Source organism: Orycteropus afer, unplaced genomic scaffold, assembly GCF_000298275.1.
Source record: "Orycteropus afer afer isolate SDZICR_OR568_19922 unplaced genomic scaffold, OryAfe1.0 scaffold00280, whole genome shotgun sequence".
NCBI classification, from domain to species: domain Eukaryota; kingdom Metazoa; phylum Chordata; class Mammalia; order Tubulidentata; family Orycteropodidae; genus Orycteropus; species Orycteropus afer.
Window position 1 is genome coordinate 4689354 of NW_006921867.1, and position 14255 is coordinate 4703608.

General features: G+C 36.5%; 1 protein-coding gene across 1 annotated transcript in view; it reads left to right on the forward strand.

Annotated features, from left to right (window-relative positions):
• The window catches only part of LOC103205306 (dystrophin), a gene marked incomplete at its 3' end in the record, with an annotated part of 320392 nt that overhangs the window by 299911 nt on the left and 6226 nt on the right, over positions 1–14255 (forward strand). The window contains exons 9-10 of the mRNA XM_042782273.1: positions 3560–3748; positions 4787–4968. Of these exons, the coding sequence (XP_042638207.1) occupies positions 3560–3748; positions 4787–4968 (371 nt within the window). The remainder of the gene's footprint in view (positions 1–3559; positions 3749–4786; positions 4969–14255) is intronic.

Consider the following 14255-nt stretch of genomic DNA (forward strand, 5'->3'; position numbering starts at 1 on the left):
TAACTGTATAGTTTTGTTTTTACCAGAACATAGCGATACTGCACACAACTCAGCTATTTGGCTTTCACTTTCTGAAATGCACACATTCTACCAATACTCTCTACTTTCAGCTTACTGATGAGCAAGGAAAGGAACTGTGGTTTGTCTTGTTGTTGTTATGTGCTGTCAAGTCAGACCCGACTCATAGCGACTGCTCCTTGGGTTTCTGAGGCAGTATCACTACGGAAGTAGATTGCCCCATCTTCCTTCCGAGGAGTGGTTGGTGGGTTTGAACCACCAACTTTCTGGTTAGCAGTCAAGTGCCTTAGGCACTACACTACCAGAGCTCCTTCTTTCCCTTTATTTCTATGTCATCAGTTTCAGAGTAAGTGTTTGGCATATACAGGAAAGTAACATGAGTAAGAAAGGATGTTGTGAGGCTCCTTGGTTGCCTCTAGGTTTTTTTTTTTTTTTTTTTTTTTAATTGCTTTTCTATATTTGAAGCAAGTTTTGGTTCAAAGAGAAAGTTTGGCTTCTTAGGCTGTTAGTGCCTTCACTTACTCAGTTGTAAATGTAGCATCTAATACAGGCTAAACACTCCTGCCTTGTGGGTGCATCAGAATTCTGTTCTCCTCGGGCACCAAAATCACTGATGGAGTAGACACACATATTGTACTTACCTCCTCTGCTAATGTGAATACCCCATCTTCCCATTGAACTTCAATTACAAAACCCAAGTTCAAATATAAAATTAAGAGTTCCAAGATGGGAACAGGAGAATATCAAACCAAGAACAAGGCCCTTCTGAGCAAAGGGCCTTGAGTAACTAATGGCTCAGGCTGCACATCCATGAAGCCATCCCTGCTTGCATGCATGGCTCAGGCTAACTTTTTGTGACTTTTTCCCATTAATATTGACATTGATATTTACTATTACCAGTATTTAGGGATGGAGACAAGGGATACATCATACACCTGTGACCTCCAAAAACTGTCATGGCCTGGGGGGGGGGTTCCTATATGAATAGCCCTGTCAGAACACTGATGCTCTGTTTGAGATTGTAGAGTTGTGTACTTTTGACTTACAAGGATGAGATTTATGCCATTTCTCCAGCAAGAGGCAAGTGTGTGTCATTTGATGGAACAGTCTCACTCCAGAGTGTCACTGTGTTTTTCATCTTAAAGGAGTTTACAATTGGGGAAAATTTACAGTATTATAATGTCATAGTTGGAGCATTTATCAGAAGAGCACAAGTAAGACAAGATCATAAACCTTTCAAATTAGATTCTGGATTTTTCTACACTGTCTTTCATTTCCTTTGCACAACTCTGGTATTAAGACTCAGTGCTTAGTCAGTCATATAGTAAGTAGTTCTATATCTAACTTTTTGAGGAACCTCCAAACTGTTTTCCACAGCAGCTGTGTCATTTTCCATTTCCACCAACAATGGATAATGGTTTTAATTTCTCTGCATTCTCACCATCATTTGTTATTTTCCATTATTTTAATGTTAGTCATTCTAATAGGAGTGAAGTGGTGGTGGAAAATTTGGAAATGATTATGAGTGATGGTTGCACAACATGATTGATGTAATTGATATCATTAAATTGTACACCTGAAAAAGGTTGAATTGGCAAATGTTGTGTTCTAGGTATTTTTATAACAATTGAAAATAAAGAAAACATAATGCTTGTTTGCTATCTTTGGTGTACACAGAAGATTTCTCTTCACAACTTTTTTAGTAATTTTTGCTTTGCTCAGCTTCACAAAGAGTTGCTCTATGTCCCTTAACTCAGCAGGTTACTGTCTTGAGTGTGACCCTTCTCAGAATTTCTTTAGCCCAAGAATTTGACCCAAGGGGAGGAAAAGCAAACATACAGAATTGCCTTATGTAGTCAAATGTTTCTCCTTGTCATTTGCCCTAGTTTATAGCAGTAGACTCATCAGGTTATCCAAAGAGCTCCCACTGGTCACTTTAGAGCATGGGTGCCATTGCCTCTGAGTCTGTAGAAACATAGGGCCTGGTTTAGCAATCATTATCCCATCCTGGAAATTCTCCTACCTTTGATATATGCTTCTCCTGAAGTTTCCATCACTAAGCTTGAGTTGGGAAGAAGCATGGACATGAATAGAACTCCAGCCATTACAGAGGAAACCTGTCTCCTTGATTTCTCCAATCAGTAACCTTTCTTTTATATACCTTTAAACTGAGTAGTGGATTAAGGGTTGCAGAACCCATTTTGTGGTTAACTTTAGCAATTGTTTCATATGTAGTCTGGATTTTCTCTTTAAAATTATGGGCACTTTGTACCCTTTGTTCTCAGCATTAATGTCCCAGAAGAAATTATGAGACAAGTATTAGGAATTTCATTAAACATTTGGCTAATTATATTTACTTATTTGGTAGCATATGTGTCAGAATTTACTTCTCCTTAGACAGTGTTTAAGACCTCTTTAAAGACTATTGAAAGTACCATGAACTGCCAGAAGAATGAACAAATCGTTCTTGGAAGAAGTGCAGCCAAAATGCTCCTTAGAAGTGAGAATGCCCAGACTTCGTGTCACCTACTTTGGTCACATTATCAGAAGGGACCAGCCACTAGAGAAGGATATCATGTTTGCTAGAGTAGAGGGTCAGCGAAAAAGGAGAAGACTCTCAGCCAGATGGACTGAAATGGGCTACAACGATGGGCTCAAGCACAACAAAGATTATGAGGATGGCACAGGACTGGGAAGTGGTTCATTCTGTTGTATATAGGGTCACCATGAGTGGAACCTACTCAGTGCCACCTAACAACAACAAGGATAAAGTTTTGCTACTTAAACCAGAACCAGTTGCTGTTGAGTCAATTCTAACTGATGATGACTCCATCTATGTCAGAATAAAATTGTGCTCCATAGGTTTTCAATGACTGACTTTTTTCAAAGTAGATTGCCAGGCCTTTCTTAAAACATAGAACCTCTGGAAATAAAGGGTAAATCCATAAAAATTAATATTCAGTTAGTAATTCCCCACTCATGTATACTAGGTAGCTCTTTGTAAATTTGCTCCCCCCTCAACCACTTATTTTCATATTAATAACTACTGATCTGTAAACTTTTTTTTTTTAAATCTATTTCATTGTCTAGGTCTAATCTGGAGGACATATTTCCCTTTTATATGTATTTTTCTTTTAATGCTATTGCAAATGTGTATAAAATGATATCAATAATATATATGCACAAGATTGAAAATATGTACTTAAAAAACAATAACCCATGGATGAAAAAGCATAGCATTTAACTGCAACATGATGAGATGCTGTAATAATTCACTCTTTATAGTAATCCAAAAGACTTTTAGTAAAATATTAATTTGGTGTGAATTTCTTCTACCTTTTGAGAATGTTCACATATATTTGTGAGGATGTAAAAATGCAGGCTCCCTCTTCCATCTTGTGTGTGTCTGCTCTTCACATCTTTGATAATGCAAGTGGACATTTCTAGCATTTTATATCTTTCTTTCAATTTATCGTTTAATGTGCTGGAATAGCCTGTAAAGCTATTAATTGTATAACACCTGATTTATTTTATTGTTCAGCTTTTGGAAGCTCCTGAAGACAAGTCACTTGGCAGTTCATTGATGGAGACTGAAGTCAACCTGGACAGTTACCAAACAGCTTTAGAAGAAGTACTCTCATGGCTTCTTTCTGCTGAGGATGCCTTGCAAGCACAAGGAGAGATTTCTAATAATGTAGAAGAAGTGAAAGAACAATTTCATACTCATGAGGTAAAACAAAGCATTGCTTTAGAAAACAAAGCCTATGATTTATCATAATCACAAGTCTATTTTTGGCCTCAATTATTACATAAGATTCTTGTGTTTTGGTAATAGTAATGTGTCGAGTAGAACTGAACTCCACAGTGCTTTCAAGGCTGTGATTAACTTTGATTCAACTTGTTGGCAGCAGGTTTGATTTTTTTGGTTTATTTTAGTAATATAGGTTTCCATTTGAGTTGGAAACAGATAAATGTTCATCAGATATACTTAGATTCCAGTAGGTAACACTTGAAGTTCTCTTTTAGAGAGCAACCTTTGAAGGGGTAGGAAACTTGTTTTGCCTATGATTTATGTCTAGAATAGAATGAATAGTCAAATCCCTATAAGCTATATTCCAGAGCACACCTGTGGTATCCTGCTAGGCTGTTTTCAATGGGAGACTTTTCTTGAGATCAGTTCCTTACTTAATGTCTTCTCCTTCCCTGTCCTGTTTCCTGCTTCTTTTGGTCTCTTACTGGTCTCCCTGGGAGCTCTTCCTCAATAAATCATTGCACAAAAAATCATTATCTCAGGGTCTGCTTCCACAGACGGTGTCCTAAAATAACGTTATTTTAGGTGTTGGCTGTCCCTGAGTTGGTTTCAGACTCATGTTGACCCCATGAACAAATGAACAAAACACTGACCAATCCTGCACCATCCCCATGATCAGCCATGGATCCGCACTCTGAGATCCATAGGGTTTTCATGGGCTGTTTTTCCGAAGTAGATTGCCCCAATTTTATTCCTATCCCCTGTAAGTCTGAAAGCTCTGCAGAAAGCTATTCTGCATCCAAGAATCATACCAGACTCCACTGAATTGAATTTTAGTCTAACTTGTCTTGATTCATATTAACAACAGTATGGAATTTCTTTGAATAAAAATTAAAATACTATACTGGGAATATATTTTTTACTGTGCTACAGTTTTTCAAATTGCAAAAAATAAAATAAAATCCTAATGATTTACCTAAAATGTTAATTACTGTTATTAACTTCCTTTCCTGTCAGGGATACATGATGGATTTGACATCCCACCAGGGACGGGTTGGTAATGTTCTACAATTGGGAAGTCAGCTGATTGGAACAGGAAAATTATCAGAAGATGAAGAAACCGAAGTACAAGAACAAATGAATCTCTTAAATTCACGTTGGGAATGCCTCAGGGTAGCTAGCATGGAAAAACAAAGCAAGTAAGTCTTTATTTGTTTTTAATTAAGACAAATGGCAAGTTATTGGAATGTTACTATTATGTTGATGTAGCTTCAAGGTTAAGTCAGGACTTTGAGTTTATTTTCAATCCATGAAACTCTTCTTCAAGGGCCAGTTCAATTGAATTTTCATGTCTATCATGTTTTTATGATCACTCTTGTAATTGGAGTGGGGATGTTGGATAGGTGGACTGTTATCTACAGAACTGTGGAGTAAGAGTTGCCAATTTTTTTTGCCATAGTTAATGTTCTACATTTTCTCTGAAAATTAAACTGTGAATGGACAAGACATGGATGCATGCCCAGTAAACCATTTCTATAAAATCACCTATTAGTTACAGTTGACAGAGAACTACTCTTCTGAAGGAAAAGCTCTTGAAAATATTAAAGATTTTTTTCATCGGTTTATGGAAATTCGCTTGAAAAAAAGTATTTTTCATTTCTTTTTGGGAAATCCTTATGCACGCATTGCATGGCTGTGAATTATTTTAAGAATATACTGTATATTGACTTAATCAAAAAAGAACTTTGGAGACATTTCTGAAAACGGCATGTTTCTTACAAAGGTAACAAGTAGATCTCATCATGCTGGATGCGTGTATTCATGTAGAGTCTATCGAGACAAGATAGATTTATTTTTAAATGAAAAAGAATGAAGTGCCAAATGTGGATCTGAATATATTAAACTAAAGAAATTGTCCAAGAGCCTTAAGTTTACTTACCTATTATTTATGAAGATTAAAAAGCTTTCAAATAGGACCAAAGAAACTCATTAGATATGCAGGGAGGATTGCTATTCCAGCACTAAATTATAGTGTGGCAATAGGGAAGGGGGGGGAACACATTTTTAAACTCACATCTTCTGAAAGAATAAATAAGGCATATATAAGATAGAATTTTCACAACTCTATTTGTATTCCAAACCAGAAGATACTTGTCTATGCATATTGACATCTTCCCCCTGCTGGGAGGTCATTTTGATAATTGCAACTAATCCTGGAGTTGAGAGTTATAATAGTAATATTATAACTATCAAGCTCCCCCAGCCCCCAACATGCCCAAAGGTCAAGTAATTTATTCCACCTATTTATCATCATAAATCATAAGATAGAGAGCCTCCCACTCTCTTCACATTAGAACTTCCATTTGCACCTATCTGTGCATGTTAAATGAGAGAACTTCAGACTAAATCCGAAAATCTATAAATCCCAACTTCCCTTTTTGCTGCCCATCCCATAGGCGCACCATAGTCTTCATTTTTGTACTTTCAATTTCTCTTCCTCTTGCACGTTTCAAAAGGACTAATACCTTAGCATTAATTATTCATAGTCATCAATCAGTTATTTGGAGTTTGAGCTGAGCTGCAAACAAAAATGTGCAATCAAACTGAAATTAAAATTTCAACTCTTTTATCTGTTACTGTACATTAAAAATCCTCACAACTGAACCAATAAGCAACATCACGATGAATGGAGAAATGATTGAAGTTGTCAGGGATTTCATTTTACTTGGATCCACAATCCAGGCCCATGGAAAGGGCAGTTAAGAAATCAGAGGAACTATTACACTGGGCAAATCTTCAGGAAAGACTTCTTTAAAATGTTAAAAAGCTAAGATGTCACTTTGAAGACTAAAGTGCGCCTGACCAAGCCATGATATTTTCAATTGCCTCATGTGCATGTGAAAGCTGGACAATGACTAAGGAAGACAGAAGAAGAGTTAATGCTTTTGAGTTGTAGTGCTGGCAAAGAATGCTGAAAGTACCATGGATCGCCAGAAAAACTAACTTTTTTTTTGCAAGAACTGCAGCCAGAATGATTCTTACAAGTGAGAACGGCAAGACTTCATCTCACATTCTTTGGTCATGTTGTTAGAAAGGATCAGTCCCTGGAGAAGGACATCATGCTTGGTAATGTGGAGGGTAAGTGAAGAAGGGGGAGGCCCTCACTGAAATGGATTGACACTGTGCATGCAATTATGGGCTCAGGTATAGCAAGGATTGTAAGGCTGGCACAAGACCGGACAGTGTTTCGTTCTGTTGTACATAGAGTCACTATGAGTCAGAGCCGACTTGACTGCACCTTACAATAACAGCAACAATTAAAATTCTCTTGTTGAAGACATATCTGTCATTAGATGATAGACTATGCACACATACACACATACAAATATATTGTGTATGTGTGATTGTGCATACCCCCATTACACTGGGTGATGGGAATTCTAAAATAGTAATATCAATACTTTGCTAAGATTTGTCCTTAGGGAAGATTCATAAACATTGGGTTGTATTCAAGCTTTTAGAATGATTACCAAGAAGGGCACCTTTTCATCTGGCATCATTTTATCTAAAACTTATGATCAAGTTTTAAAAGGGAGACAATAATGTGGAAACACTTGCAGCACATAAGTCTTTTCTCGATAATTTGTTGAAATACACATACACAAATTAAGATTTCAGTAAAGCAAATTTAGAAAGCTTGTGAAGTTGAAAATAACAGTGACAATTCCATACCACTTTCACTAACTTTGTATGTGTCCATGCATAAAGCCTATTCAATTCTAAATGATATTAGGGGTTATGCAAACTATTATGGTCTTGATTTGTGACAAATCTTGGGGGGAGAGGAAACAAAAAAGTAATTATTACAAGAAGGTGTTATCAGTATTTCACAAAAACTTCAAGGGTTATTTAGTAATTTAAAGAAATTACAGCCTGTTCAGTTTCTATTATCATGGTCATAGTGATGGTTAGCTTCATTTTGGCACATTACCAAACATTATATGGATAAGTTCATATAGAAGTCATCATACCTCCTTCAGCCTGGATTTAAAGACAAGAGGAATAATAATTAAGGTGTGTCTAGTCATATTAGGAAGAAGTCCTGGTGGTGCTTGGTTAAGTGTTGAGCTGCAAAGTGAAAAATTTGTGCTTGGAATTTACCAGTAGCTCCTTGGAGAAAAAAATCCTGGTGATCTTCCCCCATCAAAACTAAAAACCAAAACCAAACCCACCGCCATCTAGTTGATTCCAACTCATAGCAACACCCATTGGGTTTCCAATGCCCAAATCTTTATGGAAATAGATTGCCTCATCATCCTCTGCAGAGCAGCTGGGGGGTTTGAAGTGAGCAACTGGTGGGTTTGAACTGCTGACCTTCTGGTTAATAGCCAAATGCCTTAGCCATTACGCCACCAGAGTTCCTTTCCATAAAGTTTACAGCCTAGGATACCATATATGGCAATTCTACTTGGTCGTAATGATTGCTATGAGTCACAGTTGACTTGACAACACACACCAACAGTTGTATTAGGTATAATCAAAGAAATTCAAGAATTCTTAGGTTGATATCTTCTATGAGAAGTAAAAGAATGGAATTCAGATGTATTTGTAAATAAAATTTATGAATATTTACCCTACTAATTATTAAGAATAACCTCCCAATCTTATCAACAATGAAATTATTAAAAATAGAAATAACTACTTTTATTTTAACTGCTAGTCTCACCTCATCATTGGATTTGCAAGCTGTTATCTGCTTCAAGTGAATAAGTCCATTTCTAAATCCATTTTACTTTGACTAAATATGTTGATCTTTCATCTTCTACCAGTTCTTCTAAAGTCATATTTAGATGAGATGTCTTTATCTGAGTACTGGCTTTTAAGTTTTATTTGACTTGTTGTACCACATTACTCCAGGCCTAGGTGTTGTTACTGCTGTCAATTTTTACACTCATTCATTTATTAATTTAGTCCTCAAATATTTATGGACAGATTATTCTGTGGCATGCTCCATAGTAGGTTCTGTGAATGCAAAGTTAAGAAGAACTGAGTACAGTGTGCCTCTTCCCCATAAACTCAATTACTCCATAATACCCTTCCTTGATAGGAATTGATGATGTAGTAAAAGCTAATATAATAAAGAGGTTTGGTAGCATGTTTGTAGCCACAAACTAGTTTGACACCACCATGCTATCAGTTAATTACAAATCTGTAATAGTGTATATGGGATTTAAATGAGAGAAGTCCAGTTGATTTCATATTAAAACAAAACAATGTCTGTTGACTTTTTTGAGTTAGAAACCTTAGGAAGAGTAGAATACATGACTTTTTAGAGGAGTTTTGTTTTATGATGCTGAATACCCTGGGGGGGCAGCAGAAGGTGAGGGAGAGGGAAGAAAAAGACAAAACATCAAACTGTGAACATACAAGAAGACAACAGAAGATTTTCTTCTCTATGAATAAACTAATTAATTTGATTGAAAAATGCAGCCTGCAGAGAGCAAAAGAGATTTACTGACATTTCTACAAGGACTTATGAAGATAAGCACAGCAAGTTCCATCAACTCGTCTGATAACTGTAGTTAGGACATGCAGAGGGAAACCAAAACGTTTTTGATGGCAAGAGAAAAAATGAAAGCAAGTCAGTAGAGGAGGCCAAGTGAAGTTATCTTCTGGGTGCAACAGCAGGAGGAGAGATTGAATAGTATCTGCGTGAAAATAGAAGCCATACCAGGGGAAATAATTTTGAACCACCATCATCAACACTTTTGACTGTAGAGAAAAATACATCTAATAAATCTGGCTTATATTTTATTTTTTCAAGTGTTTGTTCCAATCTTGAAATGAGGTAACATATGCGAGAGTGGACAACGCAAAGAATATGCTGGAAAAAAATGGGTGGATTGTTCTCTCCCAAATGATGTGACTAAGCATATTGCATATGTGAATATATGAATGATTGGATGAACAAATGAATTGATTTTTACAGGTAGTTTCAGTCTTTGAAATGGATTTGTTAAAATGAATGATTTATAGATATCTCAAACTCCTTCAGTTTAGTAAAGTTGGTGATATTTTCTTTTCCTGTAATATCAAAATGAGAGTTCCTCAGGGTGATACAAGGACCGGCAACATCAGCAGCAGAATCTCAGGTCTCTCCCCCACCTTTTATAGGTGATTCTGATTCTGTATCAGAATCTGCAATTTAGCAAGATCTCAAGTGATTCCTAAACACATTAAAGTTTGAGAAGCACTAATCTATCTGAAATAATGATACCAGTACCAGTACTAATATCATAGAAGTTGCTGTCTAGTTAACATTTCAGTAAGCAGCTGAGCAAGCTAACTGATTGCACCATGCAGTGACTTCTTGAAACTGTTACTACTAACTAGTATAAATTTATACCCCTTTGCAGACCTTTAATATATGTATCTTTGTAACCTATTTTTTTTATCAGTTAAAAACCCACTTCATCAAGTTGATTCTGACTACTAGTCACCCCCATAGGGCTTCCAAGGCTGTAAATTTTCATGTTAGCAGACTGCCTCCTCTTTCTTCCATGGAGTAGCTGGTGGGTTTGAACCACTGATCTTTTGATTAGCAGTCCAATGCCTTACCTACAGTTCCTCTAGAACTCTTTTTATCAATTATATATATAAACACTGTCATTGAGTTGATTCTGACTCATACTGACTCCACTGTGTTTCTAAGGCTGTAAATCTTTATGGAAGTAGATTGCCTCATCTTCTTCCCATGGAGCAGCTGGTGGGTTTGAACCACCAACTTTCTCATTAGCAGCCAAATGCCTTACACACTATGCCACCACAGCTCCTGTAAGGTGGGCTAAATATTTTATTGACTTTCACAGAAGTTGACAGAGCAGCACCTCATTCAGTCCTCAAATGCAGACACCCTTCCTGTGGGTTATTAATGAATACCAAGATTCTGGTGTAAGAATGAATAATAGAGAGAATGTGCAAGTATTAACAATTTATTATTGGTCTAATAAGAGGCATCAATAATTAGCATATTTTTGTCAGATTGCAAATGGATGTGGCCATGTAAATAATAAAAGGATGTGCATATAAATTGTGGCTATCCCTTTTATCAGTAATATAAAATATAAACTTCTTATGTTTTTAATTATAAACAAGAAAGCCAAATATCAGGAATCATAAAAGTGCAAGTAAAATGTAGCATTTCTGGAACAATGATTTTTCACAAAAAGAAATAATGAATTTCGGAAATTAAGTTAAACATTTTTTTTCATTCATCCAACTAACAATCAATTATTCTCATTGATTTGAATACTTTGGTTACATCTGTGAACAGAGCAGATCAACTCCCTCTTTTAATGGGTTTATATTCTAATAGGAAGAAAAATATGATTATATATATATATAGAGAGAGAGAGAGAGAGAGAGAGAGAGAGAGAGAGAGAGCGAGCGAGCGAGCTCTGGTAGCATAGTGCCTGAGGCACTTGACTGCTAACCAGAAGGCTGGCGGTTCAAACCCACCAGCCACTCCTCAGAAGGAAGGTTGGGCAATCCTACTTCCGTAGTGATACTGCCTCGGAAACCCAAGGAGGGGTCGCTATGAGTCGGGTTTGACTCGACGGCACACAACAACAACCTATGTGTGTGTGTGTGAATATATATATATATATATATATATATATATATATATATATATATATATATATATATATATATATTCACACACACACACACACACATACACACATGGTTGGTGGTTCAACCCCACCAGCTGCTCCACGGAAGGAAGATGGGGCAATCTACTTTTGTAAAGATGTACATCCTCAGAAAACCAGTGGGGTTGCTATGAGTCAGAATCAACTCAATGGCAGTGAGTTTGGTTTGGAGTTTATATGTGTGTGTGTGTGTGTGTGTCATGTCTGAAATTAAATGACAGAAAGGAAATTAAAGCAGAGAATAAGAGTGAAACATTGTGTGTGTTGTTGTATGTAAGATGGACATGTAAGGTCTCTACGAAAAATAATATTTAAGTATACAAGTAAATGAAGGAAAGGAGTCCCTTGGTTGTACAAACAATTCATGTGCTCAGATGCTAACCAAAATGTTGGTATTTGAGTCATCCAGAGGCACTGTGGAAGAAAGGCCTGGTGATCTTTTTCCAAAAATTCAGCCATTGAAAACCTTATGTAACACAGTTCTAGTCTGACACATTTGAGGTTTCCAGAAATCTAACTGGACTTCATGGCAACTGGACCTAGAAAATGAAGGGAGGGGAGAAGCCATCCAGACAGCTGAGGCAAAGGGACCAAGCAAATAGAAAAATCTTGAGGCATAAATGTGCTTGGTATATTCTAATTTTCCTTGGTTTGTGATGTCATCTGTGAGTTCCTTCATCTAGTTTTTAAGTGTTTAATCAGTGGCCATAATGCATTTGCCACTAGAATCTTTTGAATTTAGTCAACCAGCATCTTCATTGTGTTACTATTATTATTTGAATTTCTGAATGCAAATTAATTTGTTTGCATTTAATCTTTAATCTTTCTTTGGATAGTTGAAGCATATTAATAATTAAACTATTGGTAAGCCATATGGATGCAGGAATAAAATAGGTCAGGGTTTTGAAAACAATTCCATGTGTTTCCTTATCTCACAGAATCATTTCTAAATGCAACACTACATCTCATATTCTATTCAGTGGGCAAGTAAATATTAATATATGTTTAATTTTGTGAGGAGTTGAGAAGTGCCTTTCATTTTCAGTTTTGTGAAGGGGAATATTGTAATTGGATTCCTTCTAATATCTTTATTGATAGATTATATAGCATCTTTATTGATAGGTTATATAGTCTAACAGAAATTCCTGGGTGATGCAAGTAGTTAGAGTGCTAGGATGTTTACCAAAACGTTCTAGGTGCAGGTCCACTGAGAGAAGCCTGAGAAGAAAAGAGCGGTGATCTGCTTCTGAAAAAAAAAAAAAATGTCCATTGAAAACCCTATGGGACACAATTCTGCTCTGACATACATGGAATGCCCATAAGTCATAGTCCATTGAAGAGTAAATGCTTGTATACTATAACGAATTTTTGTCTCCAGAGTCAGCTTGCAAAGCACAATGCAAAATACAATATAAAAGAATTCAAAAAACCAAACTCATTGCCATCACATCAATTCTGACTCATAGCAACCCCTGTAGGGTTTCCAAGGCTGTAAATCTTTATGGAAACAGACTGCCCCATCTTTCTTCAGCAGAGTGATTGGTGAATTTACACCACCAATCTTGGTGGAGAGTTTTTATATCTAGATATATATATCCACCTCCTTGGCTCCTTCTTTGTCCCAAGGTATCAGTGTACCCAGTCATGAGGAGTAGTGGTCCTGTAGAGAAGAGAAAGCACATATAAGTTTTAGGAAAAATATAACAAAACAAAATAAACCTTTACATGTGCTTCTATTAGACAATTACCTCACTTCATTCCTCAGGGAAGGTTACTATTCTTGTGCCTAAGATTAGTAGAAAGAAGCCCAGTCTCAAGCTTTGCAGGTGAGTCTTGCAGGGGAGGGATCAGGAATTAGAAGGGAGAGCATCTATTAATTGAGGCAAAGAGCACACATGCTGAGAGTTCACTTTGAAAGATCCAGTATGAGTACTTTTAGGTCATTGTTGAAGAGGTTGAGGTGGTAAAGACAGTAGGGTAGATGTGACAGTTATGGTGGAAGTCTTACACATTTTACACCATTGCTTATATTTAAATCCAAGGTTTTAAAATTCGTATTTCACAGAGCATTCATTGAGTTTTGATAAATGCTAGGAACATTGGGAGTTGAAAAATACTAAAGTACTTCATAGGGCACATTTATTACTGCCATGTCACAAGAAGACTTTACATATGTTTGTCTATGCATTACTGAAAGTTTTATTAAAAAAAAACAAAATTAATATTGCTGTGCTGTTTGAAAGCAATATTTGCTCTTTCTTGGTCTAGAAATATTTCAAGTTTTTTATTCCTACATTTAATGAAACACTATGAATATGTGAAATATCTAGCTATTCATTCCATCTTATTACCATAGGTTTGAGAGAAAATGGGGTTCAGTGTGTATTGTGGTTTCTACCATTAAAGTATACCTCCTCCTAAGAAGAACTGCCTCCATATAAGAACCATAATTTTCATTTGGTTGAGAACAAACAGTAGAGTTATGCATTAATAGCAATCTCTTTATAAAACCCCACCAAATGACCTTCCCTATTGTTCTATTTTTCTATCCTGATAATCACTGTCTTAATTGGAAAAAAAAAAGGAGTGAATATAAGGCAGTATATGATGATGTTTAAGCAGGGCCCAGGGCCAAGTCTCCTGTGTATCCACTATTCTACCTCCCTAGGCTTTCCTTTAGGAGCTCTGGTAGCATAGTGCCTAAGGCACTTGACTGCTAACCAGAAGTCTGGTGGTTCAAACCCACCAGCCACTCCTCAGAAGGAAGATGGGGC